This window comes from Sander lucioperca, chromosome 5, assembly GCF_008315115.2.
Source record: "Sander lucioperca isolate FBNREF2018 chromosome 5, SLUC_FBN_1.2, whole genome shotgun sequence".
Taxonomy (NCBI): Eukaryota; Metazoa; Chordata; class Actinopteri; order Perciformes; family Percidae; genus Sander; species Sander lucioperca.
This window is the reverse complement of record NC_050177.1, coordinates 20,109,421-20,128,560: the sequence shown is the minus strand read 5'-3', so window position 1 is coordinate 20,128,560 and position 19,140 is coordinate 20,109,421. Positions and strand designations below refer to the sequence as shown.

Below are 19,140 nucleotides of genomic sequence, written 5' to 3'. Positions count from 1 at the left end.
TGGAAAAGAGCACGTTAAACAAAATATTTATCATAGCAGAGTATTTTTTTTTTTTTTACATACAAAAGTACATTATTCGACCTCAAACTCTTGGACTTCTCTTTTCCATTTTAATGTCAAGAGTAGTTAAAGAGAATTTGAGCGCTTGCGTCATATCCCTTTACTGATCTAAACACAAATCTTACATCACACTCAACCCTCCCCAACTCACACTTCAGCCGCTCCTTAAGTCTTTCAATAAGACATCTCACCCCCCCCCCCAGTATCTGTAGGTTTTGAAATGAGTCTGATTTGTTGCACGCATTTAAGGCCGAGAACCCCCATCAGTGAACACATCCACAGTGAAGAGACCTTTGCTCTTCAGTTAGAAAAAGAATAGCAGTCAAATATTTTTTAAATAACCCAGCATGTTATGTTTGTTTATCAATGAAGCACAGCATTGAGTTTGACAGATTAATTCAAGCTTGAAACTGCTGGATATGCAACACATGAAAAAAATAAAATGAAAAAGGATACTGCAGTTGCCCCGGCCCCAGCATAAACACAATCTTGTGATTCTGTGTGGAGGCACCGTTGCCATGCACCTATCTCATTGATCTACCACAGGGCATCCACACGGCACACAAGTTCAAACAGAAAGAATGATGTGTTAATGGTTAATGTCTTTATCAGTCATGCCACTTGGACTTTCCCAGCAACTCTGTCTGCATCACTGGAATGTTTCACACAGAGAAGACCTGAGAGAAACTGTTTAATGTGTGCTGGAAACATGGATGTTTGAGATGTGTGTGTTGTAGGACCACACTAATGTAGCTCGGCGTAAATTCTTTCAGGGAGACTTCAATAACTTTACCACTTTTCTCCTAAACGGATCAGCTGTTTTCGAGACAGCAGATTTTCAGTTAAACCAATCGGATTCGGCCTCGTATTTCACAAGCCAATCACAGCATGACATCCATGTTTTAAATCTGTTCTTTCCTCTGCGGCTGTCAGTTGTCATTTCAGGAAGAGTGCCTACTCACCTCCTCCTCCCCTTCCTCCTCCGACATCGGCACTCTCGGTTTTCTTCCGGCTGACCGCTCCCTTCGACTCCTTGGTTCTGGTCTTCATGCTCCCTTCACCAACACCACCAGTGTCTAGACTCCATCGGGGATATGTTCGGGTTTTCCTAAACCCTTTAAAATATATCTACATTTTATATGATGGAGTCTAATCTCCAAAGACTATGTACAATTCATACTTTGCATATGTAACTTAAAAATAAATCTTGAATATTTGCAACAAAGTCTCTCCTGATTGAAATTGTGTTTTGGCCTATTTACTAAATCACATTCTTTGCAATCAATGCTCCCGTCTTTCAGATTTTCTAATGGATTTTGTGGGGGCAACCGTCAGCTTCCATTCATTTCCATGTGGCATGGAACTATTAGCCGCTTTCCGACCGGATGGATTTTTGCAGTTCCTAGAACATAACGTTCCTATAACCCTTTTTTTCTCTAGTTCTGACTGGACCAATTTGGGGATTATTAAGTTCCTCTGGCCACAGTTCCTGTAACTCTTTCAGGTCCTACTTCAGGGCAGGGTCTTTTCCCTTTTCCGCATAGTGGTGGTTAGATGGCTGTGATTATAATAACAAAAGGTCAGTTCCAATGGCCACTTGAATGCAAATGGTAAAAACCGGTTTTGGGGGAGAGTAGTTAGTAGAACTGTTTAGAAGTGGACTGTTCCTATAACTACGTTCCTGTAACTACTTGGTCGGAAAGAGAGTCTCAAGTTGCGTAATGCATCACAGTGAACATCAAGTCTGCTACATCATTGTTGTGAGGTAAATATAAAGGTTCACCGTAATGGATTTCACAACTCAAGCGACAGAGTTTTATAACCCGCAGAAACAAATGGAAAACAGCAAAACAGTTTACAGCAGGGGTTGTCAACATTTTTCAAGCCAAGGACCCCTTAACTTAAAGAGAGTTGGATCAGGGACCCCCTACTACATATATTGTATAAAATGAAGTTGCATATTAAAATGGGCCTCTAATAATGTGTAGGGTGACCTAAAACCTTTATACATATTTTTTTGCATAGAATACTAAGCTATTGAAATAGCCTAATTGTTGGCATGATTTTATGGATCATGTTTTAATGTTAAACATACACTGTGAATCCTTAGGATGAACTGTATCTGTGGATGGCTTTAGAGAGTACCTTACCTATAGGCCAGAATGCCTATCATCAGTGGGGATTTATATTTGCTAATAATATGTTGGATTCATTTTAGGACTTTTAGATTTTTCAAAAAACCTAAAAATAATTTGGAGGCCCCCCACTGCAGTGATGCTGAGAACCCCCTAGGGGTCCCGGACCCCCTGTTGAAGATCCCTGGTTCATCGTAATAAAGTATAAATGATTTTTTGTTAAAGGAACACGCCGACTTATTGGGACTTTAGCTTATTCCCCGTATCCCCCAGAGTTAGATAAGTCCATACATACCCTTCTCATCTCCGTGCATGTCGTAACTCTGTCTGACGCCCCTACCGCTAGCCTAGCTTAGCACAGATCCTGGAGGTAACCGGCTCCATCTAGCCTACTGCTCCCAATAAGTGACAAAATAACGCCAACATTTTCCTATTTACATGTTGTGATTTGTATAGTCACAGCGTGTACAAATAACAAGATCACATGAGACACAGCCATCTTCTAACCATATATAAACTGGGAACTATATTCTCAGAAGGCGAACCACTGCTTCTTCTGCTACTTGGGTGGAGTGATTTGCTCGCAGCACCTGAGAAGCCCCGTGGTGAGGAGCAGAGATTTCGCCTGGAGTTCACTCAGAGTTGGAGTAATAATCACTCCGCCCAAGTAGCAGAAGTAGCAGTGCTTTGCCGTCTGAGAATATAGTTCCCGGTATGTATACAGTTAGAAGATGGCTGTGTCTCATGTGACCTTGTTATTTGTACACGCTGTGACTATACAAATCACAACATGTAAATAGGAAAATGTTGGCGTTATTTTGTCACTTATTGGGAGCAGTAGGGTAGTTGGAGCCAGTTACCTCCAGGATCTGTGCTAAGCTAGGCTAGCGGTGGGGGCGTCAGACAGAGTTACGACACGCACGGAGATGAGAAGGGTATGTATGGACTTATCTAACTCTGGGGGATACGGTGAATAAGCCCAATAATAATATATAATATATATATATATATATATATATATATATATATATATATATATATATATATAATAATAATAATAAGTCCCAATAAGTCGGCGTGTTCCTTTAAGGAGCAAAAACTTAACCCATCACCTTTAATGTGGTATTAATGAGAAAACAAGTAAAACAGTACAATCAATACATTATGATTAGATATGACTGGCCTCTCTTGCCTGATGGTACGACTGTGGAATGATCTGTCTGTAACATGGGGCTAATTGCAGCAATGCAGATAACCTTGAGGGTATCAATGAGCCATGTCCATCCCACCCTAAGGCCAGAGGGTCAATACATGAGCTGTCTCTCCGGGAGCCTGGCTCAAAAGGACGTGGAGGTCGGCCTTTAGGCATGTGATCTTTTCTCTTTTTTCTTTTTTTACTAGCGTTTTTTGACAGCAAATAAACAAAAACACAATATATGTAACAAAAGAAATATGCAACACAAACTTAAAAGTGAAATAACATAACATGACAATAAAAGAATTCAAAAAAATATCATAGTAATGATAATTATTCGCATAGATCACAGTTCAAAGGTTGATAGGTAAAATAACAAGTAATGTAAATCACGTTAGAGGAGAACATAATGCCACATGTTTATCCACATTGAAACTACAAGAGCAAAAGAAAAAAGAACTATGTTTATGATCTGTATGTTTAATCCATTTCTCCCATCTTTCTTCAAATGAATGCATTTGGTTTCTAATCCTCATAGTGGCCTTCTCCGTTTCACATAGTTCAATTACCACATCTTTCCATTCATGATTAATGAAGTAGTCATTTTTCAGTTTCTTGGTATTTGTTTGAGTATTGTCCTTTCTTGTTGAAAACAAGTGGGAGTCTTTCTTCTCAATTTCATCTGGTGTTTTCCCTAGATGGAGATACCGTGGGTCTTTATTTACAAAGGTGCCCACGTTTTGATGAATTTACGGTATTTTTCTTTATATACTTTATATATACTTTGAATTTGTGGTGTTTTGAAATATCTTATCAAAATCTTCCCTGAGTATTATCTCCAACAATTTGAACTTGTTGTTTTATATATATATATATATATATATATAAAACAACAAGTGTGAACAATAATGTAACGTAAATAAATAAATGTTCTTCCTTAAAATACAGGTGGCATAAGTCAGTACACCCCTATGTTAAATTCCCATAGAGGCAGGCTGATTTTTCCAGATACTATGCATCCTGATAAAGTTCCCTTGGCCTTTGGAATTAAAATAGCCCCAATGCAAATCAAACCAGCTATTAGGCTAACTGAAATAAAACCATGCCAATCTCTAGGTATGGTGAAGGGGATGTGATGATGTGGGGCTATTTTAATTCCAAAGGCCAAGGGAACTTTATCAGGATGCATAGTATCCTGGATCCATGAAATAACTGGCCTTTAAAAATAAAAATCGGCCTGCCTCTATGGGAATTTAACATAGGGGTGTACTTACTTATGCCCCCTGTATCTTAAGGAAGAACATTTATTTATTCACGATACATTATTCATTCACAAAGAAAATTGGTGTCCTTAAAGGTTGGATTTTTCCTTTTTTTTTTTCAATTAAGGCATTAAGATCAATTTCCAAAAGAGGATTTTTTATTCTTTTTAGTCAACTTTAGCATGGGTGTATTCACTTATGCTAAGCACTGTATATATATATATATATATTAGACTTGATTATTAGATTGTATAATTAAGCATGTGATCTTTAAGGTTGACTAGGAACCAGCAATGTTCTTTTGGGGGAAGATAGATCCCTATTTAAAAACAGGAACATGTAGAGTAACAAACATGTTTCAGTTTTAGTAAAAGCTGTGGCTTTCAGACAATAGTGGGTTAAGCAGAGGACATTAGCTCAATTGGGAATAAAGAGTGATTATCTGTGGTTATAGAGACAGAGTTCTGCTGAGGAAAAGAGGGAAAGTATTGTGTGGTCTGAGAGGCTCTATAGAAATTCCTCACGGGGAACATGCTGACCTCAAGGCTGACCTGTAAGCGTCAGCTTTTATGTGTGCTTGTGCTGTGGAGTGTGCTATGGCCATTTGTTTATGACTGTGTACTGTGGTATCAGCCGGCCGGCCTGACTCGCACTAATCCCGCCGTGTGCTTAGTGGAGCCGCTGAGTAAAACTTGATAGGTGGATTCCAGGCTTCGTTGCAGGTTTTGCTGATCAGCTCTTCAGTTACTATACAATTCAGTTTAAGTGTAAGGTATTTCTTTTACACTTGTATCCACAGATGTGTACAGTGAAAACACAGATAATGATTCAGCTTTGCTCAAGAGCTGCAGTAACAGCCAGCAGGTAATTCAACCAAATCATTACATTCGTTGGTTCATTTCTTCTTCAAAAGAGGCTTATTAACTTATTTATCTTGATTAAATATCGACTAATAAAGTACACTTTAACTTATGAACATCATATATACGTTTTCATGTTCTTAGACCAGGGGTCTTTAATGTTTTTTAGGCCAAGGACCCCTAACCTGAAAGAGAGACGAGCAGGGACCACCTACTACATATATTGTATAAAATTGAGTTGCATAATAAACTGAGCCGACAATAACATGTGGCCTAAAGCCTATACACATTCCTTTTTATGGTGCCCTACAATACTAAGCTACTCTTTACATATTCATATATCATCATGTTTTAATGTCAAACATACTTGTGGAAGGCACAGTGAATCCATAAGCCTACCTTTATCATACGTAAACGTATCTTTAATGTTGTTGAGGTTGTTTTTTTACATATAGGCTTATTTATCTTTGCTAATAGTATGTTGGATTCATGTTAATGTATTTTTTTTTAGACATATTTTAAGTTTGGGGGGGGGAAGTATTAAAAACCCTGCATTGACTCTGAGGACCCCCTAGGGGTCACGGACCCCTGTTGAAGACCTCTGTCTTAGACAATATCATTTTACTAGGGTTGCCCCTTCGTAGTCGATTAGTCGACTAATCGGTCGTTTTGGTTTTAGTCGACTAAGATGCTTTAGTCAGTTTTTTTATGCTTTTTTTTCATGCTAAATGATTTATTTTCAAGAAACTTATGAGCACATCTTTGCTAAACACGAGCTTTAAAGTGATTCTTTTGCCTGATTCTGTGTGCAGGAACTCAGTTTAACAGGTCTGTTGAAGCAATCAACTAATCAATTAGTCGGCAAATCATGTCGAGTCTTAGTTGACTAAGAACTCCTTTAATCGAGGCCAGCCATGACCAATTCAAGTTTTAATAATAAAACTACAAACACGTATAAATGTAATCATTTTATGTTATACATTAGTGTATTGCATAAACATATAACATTCTCTAAAAGTACATTTTGCAACATTTTAATGAGTTTTTGTGTCATCATTTGTTACAAGGCTTTGACAGGACATTTGTCTGTCTTGGGGTTTGACCCAGTGAACTTTCCTTTCTCTCATGAGACCCGTCAGTCTCAGCAGTGGGCTGTCCTCTCCGGTTAGCTACCGGGGAGGATTAATGTGACCACATTGGTTTGTCAGACATTGTATAAATTCCCAGGAGTTTCCAGAGGAAGGATTCCCAGCTAATGCAAGCCCAACCTGTCCCATCAAGCAGAACACACCTAATCATAACTGGGTTTATTTTTGCTCCAACAGACTGAAATAGGATGTTCAGTCAGGCAGAAACACTCAGACTGAACCAAAGGCGCAGATTGGATGTACTTTTGTATCTGTACGTACAGTATTGAGGGTTGAGACAACCTGCAGTGTAATAGACAGGGGTGTTTCCAGGAAATGCAAAATGAGTGCTACGTGTGTGTCAGTGCAGTGTTTCCTTGTGTATTAGAGTGTTTACAGGAATTTCCAGGTGGATTCAAAGAATGGATTGAGTCAGAACTTCCTACAAAGTCCCATTTCATGCTGGGACTTGTGGCTGCCCTGATCAATACGGAACTGCAGATAAACTTTGGTCTTATTTCAACTTTAAAATCGAAACAATCCCGCAGTGACTTTTATGGGTTTGAGCCTCAGAGCAGTCTTGTTCCATGAGTCATCTTCTGTCAGATGAATATCTTGGCTCCTATACTAATGTCGTCACGCCCCAACCACCATTTTCATGCACAAACAGGCACTGCATTTCTGCCTAAAGGTAAAGACTCATCCAGTCGATGAAGAGAAAAACAATGACGGGTATTATGCTCACACCCTTTGTCAAAAGTGTTTGAAATTTCGCAAATTTAACTCCCTGGCTGCATTGCTGAAAGACATATATGAAACCAGTGGGAGCTTTCCTGTTCTTAACACTTGCTGAGCACTCGCATGCTGCATGCATGCTTTTGTAAACCCAACAGCACCCAGACGAAGGGCGAAAATTCTGTTTATGCTTTCTGTTTCATTCCTAAGATGTTATGCAACCAAGAGCTGATAACTCCTCCAGGGATTGATAAAGCCTGTTTATGGCCCGAGTCAACAGGGAGTAAAGGAGGATTACATGTGACTGGTTGGTGCAGTTATTTAGCCTACCTCCCTGCTTGCAGACACTGAGCCCATTCCACCGCTGGTTATTAGTTCAGTGCTGCCTCTGATTTTAGAATGAGTGAGGCTGTGTGCTAGCACAACAACCTTTTTTGTTTTTTTTGTCAAACCACATCCTGACAAATGGTTATTTTAATGCAATGTTCTGTCTCCCGCATTGTGTGTTTTCATTGCCTTCTTCTTACCAGTCTGCAAGCAAATAATTCCCCTCTCCCCTGGAGGGCGACAAAAAAGTTTTATAGAGCGATAATAATAGCTGGTTACCCACAAAAACCAAGGTGGACCGTAAATACCAGAGATGTGGAATGTGATTCTGGTTTAATTGTGGGAAAACGTCACATATATCTAAATGGGTACTGGCCATATCAGGGTAATAACAGCCTTTCCTTCCTGAATTTATCCTGTGAGCCATGCTGGGAAAATGGTTAATTATCCTTTGCAGAGACCCCCTTCCCCCCTAGATCCATTCAATGGGACAGGCGCTTCCCTCGTCATGTGATCCGGAGCTGTGGAGTAAATCTGAGGACAAGGACCTCACCCCGATCTCAACCCCTACCCAGCTCAACCCCGTCTTCCCCGAAAACACATGGTGAGGTCCCTGTTAGTGAGGTCCCTGTTAATGCCCGAGCAGATATTACTCCTGACACGAGTTCTCAACTCAGCAGAGGATCTCCAATCAGTTTGGGCTGACAAAAACTTCAAAGCAGCCATTAGGAGGTTCAATGGAGAAAACATGCTGGGTTTACCACAGGGGAATAGGAACCTAAAGCTATACGTCGAAGGCTACATCCAGACTTGTTTTTGTCTCCACTAAGACGAGTACAGCGGAGAATGGCACTGACTGTGATGACCCTGCAGAAGACATTTTCCTCAGCCAAAACATTGTTTGGGTTTTGTGTGAGTTTGGAGGATTCCAGCACTTACTTGAAAATTGCTTATTTATATGATGGATCCCAAAAGGCTGATCTATGCGAACATTTTGGGTGAAAGTAGATACTAATGGATGTCAACCATTCTTTGAATGTCATAATCTTAGAAGTATAAATGTTTACAAGTGCAATTTATATTTAAAATGCTATCTTCACATCACTGCCACTAAATTCCCCAGATCCTCGGTCCATCTTGTACTGTAAAGGAACACTTTGATGCACACTCCCATCTGAAATCATCAGAGCAATGCAGGACAGAGTGTTTGTGATGACAGGCAGTGTGGCGTCTGTGTTTTCTCACTCTGCAGCCTGCTGGGAAGAAGAGGTCAGGCTGATTAGATAACTGTTGTGTATACAGAGGAGCCTGCTGGGCTCACGTGAGGGCTCCGATCCCTGACACAGAGAGCTTATACAACCGGAAGACTTCAGTGCATACACAACTTCATGTCCGTAACATTAAGTAACAAGCTCATTGTAAAATGGGAAAGATTTAAGAAACGTGTAGAAGTTGCATCAGTCATCCGTCGTTTATGAGGAAGGTGCTGCTGATTTCAACTTCTGAGGAAATTTGGAAATATTCAGTAAAAACTGTATGAACTTTTGTTTATGTAGCTTGGATAATCAATTCATTTACATATCGTGACTGCATTTGAACTGTGATTTCCTCTGTTTGTCTCTCTCCGTCTGTCTCTGCCCTGACCTTTGGCCCAGATGACAACAGCCATTAACACCTGTTTGTTAGATAACGCTTGCATGTGTTGAATACACACCGCCCCACTTATTCACGCAGTTAAACAATGACGCCTTCTTAAAATGAATTGTCAAGATGTCTGAGGAGTTCTACTTCATAATGCTCAGTAAGCAAGTCTGCCAAGTCCCAGCTTCCAATATTGAAGATGAGATATTTTTTCTATTTGAAAAGTGATTTTTTTTTGTGATTTTAAAATAATTGAAGGAAACACACAAAGCGGGAACTATTATGGCTATTTATTAAAAATGTATAAAATTGAAATGAAAGCTTGAGATGAAAATGTCTTGTGAAAAAAGTCACATTTTAGTTTTATAAAAAAAAATAATCGCAATTATTGTCAAGGGAAAAATACGTCAATAACAGCTTCAGAAATCCGATGTCGATACATTTTAGATTAATCGGCCAGCCCTAATCCCGAGTCTTTAACCCTGTCCTCGGCTGGCTCACATGGCTTCAGAGCCAGAGTTATAGGTGGGTTATGGATAAAGTGCAGCTGACTGACCTACAGGCTATGTTAATAAAGTCAGAGCACCATTTGCTCTCTGTTATTCACCCTCACGCTGTGTTGACTCCTTGCTGATGCCATATCACTATAAATTAGCCCTCAGCAGGACTTGCTTATGAATATTGTTTTTTCATTTAAATTTGACTTATATATAGAGGTTTACATGTCATTCCCCCCCTCTCTCCCCTTTCGTGTCTTCTGCGGTCCTATTAAAATAAAGGCTGAAAATGCCGCCTGACTTCGATGGGTTTTTTGTATACATAAGGCTGTGAGCAAGTTTTTTTTAAATTATGTTATAATTGTAATTCTCTGTTGATCAAAGGCATCCTGATGTATTGCGTAACTGTGCTGACTAAACTATGGTGGTGCAGGGGAGCAGCCTTGTCAGTGGTGAGATTAAAAACACCATGTCCTTGCAGAGAAGGAAAGCAAAATGTTACAGGATGATAAAATGGAATTCCTATCTAGGTTAAGTTATAGATAAAATAAACTACACTGCGCCCACTCCTTTCTAGTACCATACATACATACAGTCCAACTATGCTTTTTTGGACCCTGTGGTTCTTACACCATCATGTCAGAATGTGTGAATGACTGTTTTTGTCAGTTGCCATTAATAAAGACTTCCTTTTCTTCAACACTGGTTGTTACACAATAAGCTGGCACTCCCCAGTGGGAGTCAGACATACTCTATTAGACGGTCTACTTTTACTTCTTTAACTCCTCATTTGCATGCAGGACAAAAATACTAGAGAATAGATTTAACAGTAAAATGGAGTGAAGTCAAACCTGTTGTGTAGCTGTGGTGTGCTATGCCAAATCTTCACACTCTGTGTAAACTGAAGTCTCAGGAGGTTAAATGTTGTAAATAAACAGCATGTCCTTTTGAGTTTTAGTCCATTATGCTATGTTCATGTTCAACATTTAAAACCATTTACATTCCAGCGTCAAAAGAGAGCATTTTCTTCATTTAAATGACAAAAAGGTTTCATTTGTTTTAAACAGTACATTACTTTTATTAATTTACTGTAGCATGAGTGCAGTGGAATTCTGTGTCAGTGCATTTAATAGTCAATAAAGACATTGAGTGGACAATGAAATGGTGCCAGGACAAAAAGGCACTTCTGTGACCTATTTGTAATTTACAATAAAAAAAAAAGAAGCCCTGTACAATCTATAGCTTGATATAACTTTATGTTAATTTAATAGATACCATTCTAAAGTGAGCACCTCAACTCACCACGGAAATGTTCAAATATACTGGCACACATTCAACATCACAACTGTCCTGCTGTTCAGTGATCACATTGCCCTCCAGGTTACTTTCAGAGTAATCGTGCCTAACACAATTACAAAATATTCCACAGGAAAGGGAAATTAGTTAGTAGTAATAAGAAATCCAGGGATGTGAACAAAGGGTCAATGTAGCAGTAATACTGCGGAGCAGAGGCTGTCAAAGACAAGCCCAAACATTTGTCCTGAGATGAAGACAGAGAAGACCCTTTTGGCAGGTGCTTCAATCCAAGAAAGCCGTTCCCATTGTCTGAAAGAGGTTTGTTTTTCTATGGATGGATTTTAATACCTTTCATGCTGACTGTAGCTACCCCAGCATCACACTGAAGACTCATTGTGAAAGACTTTCGCCTTGAGAGTCCTCAGGCTGCACTGCAGGTTGGAGCTGGTTTCTGACTGCAGGGCCTCTGAGAACTTGGCGTCATAGGTACGGCTGACCTGAGACTTCCTCTTGAAGGAGTTCTGGATGGTCTCCGAAGTGAAATAGTAAACAATGGGATCAAAGCAGCAGTTGGACACAGCAATGCAGAGGGCTATTGGGTAGATCGTCCGGACCACCGACTCCACAGAGCAGCCTGTTAACGTTTTAGTGCGGACCAGAGCGTAGAAAACCAAGTTTACATTGTAGGGGATGAAGCAAAAACAAAAAATAAAGAGGTGCACAACTATCATGCGCAGGATCTTTGTTTTGTTCAGCTTCCCGCCACGGCTGATGGTTTGGGGGCGACGCAGGGTGTGCAGCACCATGATGGAGCAACAGACGTTGAGCAGAAGCGGGATGATGAAGCCCACTGTCTCTATGAAGATTACCACCTTGGACAGGTGCGATTTCCACTGTTTGGAGGAGAAGTTCTCAAAGCAGAAAGTGGTGTTGTTGCTGTTGCTGTCCTCTGAGGTGGTATTCAACAGGAAGCCTGTGGGGAGACTCCCAGACAGCACCAACACCCACACAGCAACACACACGATCTTAGCGTTGCGCTTGGTCCTGAGCGATCTCGAGCGAAAAGGGTGCACAATGGCTAGAAAGCGATCCACGCTGATGCAGGTGAGAAACAGCATGCTGCCGTACATGTTGGTGTAGAAGAGCGAGACGGAGACCTTGCAGAGCATGCTTCCGAAAGGCCAGTTCTGGTTGATGAAGTAGAAGACCCTCAGGGGCAGCGTGCAGACAAACAGCAGGTCAGACACCACCAGGTTCATCATGTAGGTCGTGGTCTCGTTCCTCAGCTTCAGAGAGCAGGCAAATATGTACATGGCCACAACATTGGTGATCAGTCCCACCACAAACACAATGCTGAAGATGGTACTGTACAACGGGTACTTGAAACCATCGTTCTTGTCACAGATAGAGCTGTTTGTCGACTGATTTACCACCGATAGCTGGGTGGAACTGTCAGTCAGGATGGTATCGTTGTACATTCTGAGAGACAAAGAGTGGAGGGCTGATGGGTGTTTGTTATGTTATAGCTATATGCACAATGAATTCACCACGAGTGCACAGTAAAGCACAGAACAGTCCTAATTCAGGATACATTGAAAGACACTCTGTCATCTGACAATTCAGGCCACGGGTACAAAGGTTTCTTTCCAACACATCTGTCAATGTTAGGACGGCTGCACATGGTCAACATGATCCCTTCTCTTTCTCGATGTAGTTATCTTGGGGGGGGTTACCACATATTGAAAAGACCCCTTCCAAAGCACATGAGAGATTCAGGCCGGAGCGTCCTCCCCTCCCCCTGCCCTGTCTCTCCACCAGGCTGCACCCCACAAGTTGCAGGCTTAGTCACACAAATGTGTCTCCTTTTCACTCCACAAGTCCTCAATTACCACACGCTGCTGAGTCCACAGAAGAAATGATGGCGTATCCACATTTAGGTCCGTTAGAGAGATGTCCCCATGGCAAAAATCTCTTTGTCAAAACTCAGTCCTTTGTTTTTGTCCTCTTCAGTTCCAAAGCAGCAAAGCTGTCATAATGACGCAAGGTCCTCGCCACAAACCACCAGGCGTGTTCACAGGAGCACTGGAGCTCTCCGTCTGTGTGTCACAATGTGAGTGTCTCACAGACAGTTTGTCCTCAGGGTCTTTTTCCTGTCCCCCTCCCTCTCTGTCTCTCTCTCTCTCTCTCTCTCTCTCTCTCTCTCTCGCTCTATTTTCCTTACTGACTGAGTCACTCAAGTGTCTACTTCTCTCTCCCTTTTCTCCAGTTTGTCTCTTCCTCTGACAGCTTCACAAGCTCTTTTCCCCGCACGCATCTCACTCAGTCAGAGCTCTACTTCTCCTTTGTGCCGGTATCACAGGCAGTTTTTGTACTTTGGAAGGGAGAGCAGCTGTGGTAACCCCTCCTACTGCCTCCCATCTAACTCCTCCTACTCCTTTGTCTGCTCTATCAACCAAAGCAGCTCTGCATTGTGAGAGAATTCATCAAAAGGTTTACAACACATGCTCAGAATTAGCTGGAATACTGTAAGTGTAAACACATATTGATGCATGGATACATATTTAATAAAATGAATGTTTTGAGCTATTCTTACTTGAGCAGTGAGAGAGCCCAAGTTAAAAATGCAATATTAAGTGTAATACAGTTACCATTGAGCCATTTGTAAAGCAATTTTTCTGTATTCAATAGATTTTAAAAATGTGCCTTTATAAGGCCAAGAATCTATGGTTAAGCCTTTCTTTACTAACATTTTTTTTTAGATATTAAAGGTGCTCTAAGCGATGTTGGGTGACGTCACTTCTTGTTGACATTCGAAGTATTTTCAAACAAAACAGGGCTAGCTCGCCCCTCCCTCCTCCTCATCCCGTCCCTTCCCCCTCCCTTCCGTGCTTCTGCGAACTAACCCCCAAATCCTTCTTGTCGGTTATTGGCTGGAACACTGGAAGACTGTTTGTTATGTTTGGTGGTGCAGGTTGGCACAGTTTGTTTTTGTTGCCGTTTGTGGAGCCTGGGCTGTCTACAGAGACCGCGTTTTTTTACAGTGTGTTCAGGGGACAGGCAGCTAGCGGATAGTGAGGAGATGTTTGCTGTATGTGCAACCCGGTCTCACGCTAGTTCGTGAAATAGTCACGTTATTTCTTGTTTATTTCGTGTACAGGTCACGATTTTCGAACGTTACCATTTCACGAACTGCCATAACACTGGGCTGCTCTGGGGGACGCAACAACAGGGAAATTAAACGCCAGCGTCAACAACGGGACGGACCGCCACACGGAGACGCGATCCCTGGGCGCAGGGACACGATCCGCGGTCTCCGTGGCACACAACAACGGGGACATGAAACGCCACAACAACGGGACGGTTGAGGTTAGGAAAAGAAGAACTGGGAAAGGAACCCTCACACGCAGGACACACCGACAACAACGGGACGGTTGTGGTTAGGAAGAGAATAACGCGGAAAGGAACTGCAACACGCCGGACGCGATCCCCGGTCTCCTGGTTGAAAGTCCTGTGTTGTTTGACCCATCCACCACCCCGACCAACCTCCCTATGCAGATTTTCTGCTTTTCATACTACTCCCTACCGTTGTCGTGTTGAAGTCACGAAATATGCTTCCCATTTAAATACATTAAATTAAAATTTGTAATCACCACACGAAACAAACGACATAATCGTGTCCTGTTCACGAATCAATAGATTCAATAACGTAACAATTTCACGAACTGCCATGAGACTGGGCTGGTATGTGACAAAAAAACGCGTTTCATCGCCTTTAAAGAATAATTAGTGCTTCCAGCTGCATTTTGAGTTCAAACATAACTGCTTCTTCATGGCTAAACTGTGATGTGATGAGTGAAGATTAAAGGCCTCTATGTTTTTTTTGTATATTTTTGTGACTTCTTAAAGCCTGTACAACCATTACAGCATCAGCGGTGGAAAGTACTGTAATCTACTTAGGCTACATTTGAAAAAACTGAGACATTTGGAAACACTGCTGCCCCCGTTTTGGTTTGAAAACTCTGTGGGTGCTTTGTAGTCTGAACGGGCACAAACGGAGACCTTTTGGTCTTATCGGTTAGGTAGCTTACATACCTTTCAGTAACAGTTCCACTTCGTTGTCAGTCTAAGCTGATAAATCCCTGCTCTTACTTTTCAGTTACTTTTACTTTCCCAGTGTGTGAATGGTCATGTGATATGTGTTGTGAGACGTATTGATATGGATGCAGATTATTTCTGCTACTGAAGCTAAAACTCTTGTGTGGACGGAGATCATTTTTGTCTCAAAACGCCGCTTGAAAATGAAAACGTTGTAGTGTAGATGTAACCTTATGCTACTTTATACTTTTATTCCACTGCATCACAGTGGGAAATATTCTTTTTTTTGTTACTATATTACATTTATTTAGCAGCTCAGTTACTAGTTTGTTTGCAGATTAAGCTATTATATACAAAACCTATGATGATCTTATATACATTAGGTTAAATTTGTTTGCCCAACAGCATATAAATAAAAATTTGCTCCATCTCAACCAGCTGCATTAGAAAATGCTGCTTATATATTTAAGCATGAGTAGCAATAGTCCAAGAATGTACATGGTAATAATATAAAACTGACCACCAGACATTACTCTGCATAACAAGTACTTTCATTTTTAAATGCTTTAAGTACATTTTACTGCTATTACTTATTTCACGCAACATCTTGAATGCAGGACTTGTAATGTTGTGGTATTGCTACTTCTACATAAGTAAAGACTCTGAAGACTTCTTCCATCACTGCACAGCATGACAGAAATACATCGATCTAAAGAACTCTAGATAACATAGGTCTGGGATTGCAGTTTGATTAGTTTTAATAAATAAAAATAAATAAAGACAGGGGGTCAAAAGTACCTGAGAAGTTCACTTGAAAATGATTCAGGTGACTGCCTCCACCTGTCTGATGAGGCAGCGGTTCCCAAAGTGGGGTCCGGGAATCCTCAGGGGTCCTTGAGGGAGTTCTGGGGGGTCACCAGCAAAAAGAGGAATCATTTATTTTCACTATAATTCCATCCATAAATAACACAATGACACAATGTATGACTATTTTGGTCTTGAGTTTCAAACACTTTGTATAATTAAAAAAAATCCTATCAGATGGGGGTCCCTCGGAACCTGACTCCGCCCTCCTACGGACTTCCGCTCAATTTTCATTTTCCTTCAGTACTACGTCTGGTTTTGCAGTATATTCTTGGGTTTTCTCCGGTCAAAATCTTACCGGTCCAATCAGCGAACAGAGGGAGTGGCTGAGAACAATGACGTTGAGATCGTGTGCTAGTTTGAGTTGTAGTTCCGTAATGGCGGGCGGAGAAAGATGCGAGTTTTGCTGGTGACCATGAAGTTGTGGCCCTCCTCCCCACGGGGTTCGGGAAAAGTTTGATTTTCCAGCTCCCTCCGTTAGCGGTGAAGGAGTTGGCTAAGGCGAACGTTAGCGATGCTAAGGCGAATGTTAGCGATGCTAAGGCGAACGTTAGCGATGCTAAGGCGACGTCATGACCAAACGTTAGCGATTGGTTATGGCAGATCCAGAGTGGCTCTGGGCAGATCCAATAGTTTTAAACTTCAACAGAGTACCCACCTTCAAGGAAGTTAACACTTGTCAATGGAGAGTGGCCAGACTCTCTGTACAAATGGAATGTACCAGAGTCTGGTAGGACCAGTCTAGGTCCCTGGGACAACATCTCATCAAATGGTGGTCCAGGGTCTAATTTGTGTCCGTTTGGTGATCCTTGACGTTAGAAAGTTTGGGAACCACTGTGATGAGCAGACCCAAATGGAATCTGCTGATGTTTTCTTTTCACAGTTTTCAGCGGCGATCCAGAATGAAAAACTACAGAATTTAGCGAACCGCTTTCCTGCTTGGGGGTGGAGATGTGTTAACGTTCTGAGTTTTATTGACATTTTTTTAAGACTTGTTTAAAATCTGCGGATCTGGAGATTCCGTGTGACCCTGGTGACGAGGCACACCCAAATTGAACTGTCTCCTTGTTGTTTTTGACAGCCTGTGTGGGCAGCAGCTCTGCTAAAGAAGAACAGTTCTATTCCGCAAGGGCCATTGGAAATGAGACAGAACAGAGAGCTTTCTCTATTCAGGGGTTTTTTCAGCGGCCCTTGTCAGTCCATGCCCACAGCTTTCTCTTCTCAGCGCTCTGTGAAACAGCATTCAACTTCTCCTGTAGTAGAAACTCCCCACTTGGCAGTCAGTAAAAACATTGAGGTCTTTGTTCTGAGTGAAGTAGCTTATCAGGGAGGAATGTGATTTTTTATAAATAATTAGTCTCAGACAACTTGAAAGTACTCTCAGCTTCTTGATGTGCAGTGTTGTTAATCTTTTCTGTAAATTGTCACTATATATTGTTTGAGTGTATTTGTGTTGGGTGGCTGTAACTCTCAAATAGGAAGTATATTACCTGCTTGGGTTTCCTGTCAGTAAACGAAAGCTTGTCTGGCAGATAAAACCAGCGTACGACTGCCAAATCTACGCTTTGTAGTTCACATCTGTCTAAAAACCATGCAAAGATAAAAAGAACTCGTTCAGCTGTTTTATTGTTACACTAATATTTCCCCGTTTGGAACAGACTCCAGTGAAACAAACATAAGATTTGTAGTTTAGTAACATGATACTCATCTAAAGATGGTATATTTTGACTTCACAGAGTTAGCAACAACAGCCAAACAAATGAAGTTAAGTCTTGCAGCAAATCAAAGAGAAAGTGGGTGTTTTACGGCCACTGTGCCTCTCTTTGTCAGTCCACCACAAAATAAACACCATCAAGGCTAGAGTGAAATGTTTCAAGAAAATAGAAAAACCTGTACTATTGTCTTACACTCGCAAAATAATTCCATGCAGCACATAAAAACAAGCTCTTCACATGCAAGTATGTGGTCTCTAAACAAAAACATGTGCCTGAAATCCCTGGACTGTTAAATTTCTCACAATGCCAGGAAACTGTCTGGCACCCCCAAGGCCAAAACCCAAGGTTTTCAAATAGAAGAAAAGAATGCATGAGAAAGACAGCAGGTGACATAATACTGTTGTGTAACGATCATCAGTGGCAGTCAGAAGTGTTAAAGTGTTAAAATTAAAAATAGAATGCAACATGAATGCGACTTGACACTAAAGGTTTGTGACTCAACAAGGACTTACTTCTGAATTGATACACACTTAAAACCCAAAGCACAAGAGTTTGACAGACAGACAGACAGACAGGCAAACTCCACCTATCTAACTGGTTATTTTGAACATATGTACCGTAGTGACATTTCATTCATCGTCAGCCTGGAGCACATTTCAGTCATGAAACCAAACCAGCTGCTTAAATGTGGCTTAAACCAGAAATATAAGCAAGAAAGAGAATGACAGTGGTTCCCAAAATGTTGATCTAATTTTAATAGAAAGCGAGTAGTTACTTCACTTCACTTTAATGGCCACTAAGTACCCAGTTACAGCAGCAGCACAGCATATATCAAACAGTACATAAGAATCACAATATTCATATTAGCTAAATACTATGAGGTTGGTGTATCACATTTTAAAATGTCAACTTTGATAAAGCACATTGACTTGTTTAGGACTCTAATAAAGAGAAAGCTTGGACTTGGCATGTGAGTTTGGACTGAGAGTAGGGTGCATCGCATTACCCTTATTTGATAGCTCGTCCTCAACTCCTCGGTCCTCGCCTGAACCTGAAGTTGTTCTGTCCCTCCTCGGTGAAGGGCGTCTCAAAGCTCTTATTCCTGCCCCGAGGACCGAGGAACGTAGCCTGGTCCTACCAGACTCTGGTCCATTTCATTTGTACAGAGAGTCTGGCCACTCTCCATTGACAAGTGTTAACTTCCTTGAAGGTGGGTACTCTGCCCAGAGCCACTCTGGTCGCTAACGTTTAGTCGTGACGTTGGCTTAGCATCTCTAGCGTTCGCCTTAGCTAACTCCTTCACCACTAACGGAGCGAGCTGGAAAATCAAA

General features: G+C 41.2%; 1 protein-coding gene across 1 annotated transcript; it reads right to left on the bottom strand.

The window, feature by feature from the left end:
• Positions 1-10,892: 10,892 nt before the first annotated feature.
• Positions 10,893-13,492, bottom strand: lpar6a (lysophosphatidic acid receptor 6a). Its single transcript, XM_036001148.1, has 2 exons — positions 12,591-13,492; positions 10,893-12,539 (listed from the first exon to the last, which is right to left on the bottom strand). Exons 1-2 carry the CDS (start codon positions 12,611-12,613, stop codon positions 11,513-11,515), a joined length of 1,050 nt encoding a protein of 349 aa, XP_035857041.1. The 5' UTR covers positions 12,614-13,492; the 3' UTR covers positions 10,893-11,512.
• Positions 13,493-19,140: the final 5,648 nt, after the last annotated feature.

What these genes read in the sequence shown, in the direction of transcription:
- lpar6a (XM_036001148.1), bottom strand. Translation starts at nt 12,613, where the DNA reads ATGTACAACGATACCATCCTGAC. An exon ending in TACAACGATACCATCCTGAC is followed by an intron (nt 12,540 to 12,590) that starts TGACAGTTCCAC and finishes AAACAGCTCTAT; the next exon opens with CTGTGACAAGAACGATGGTT.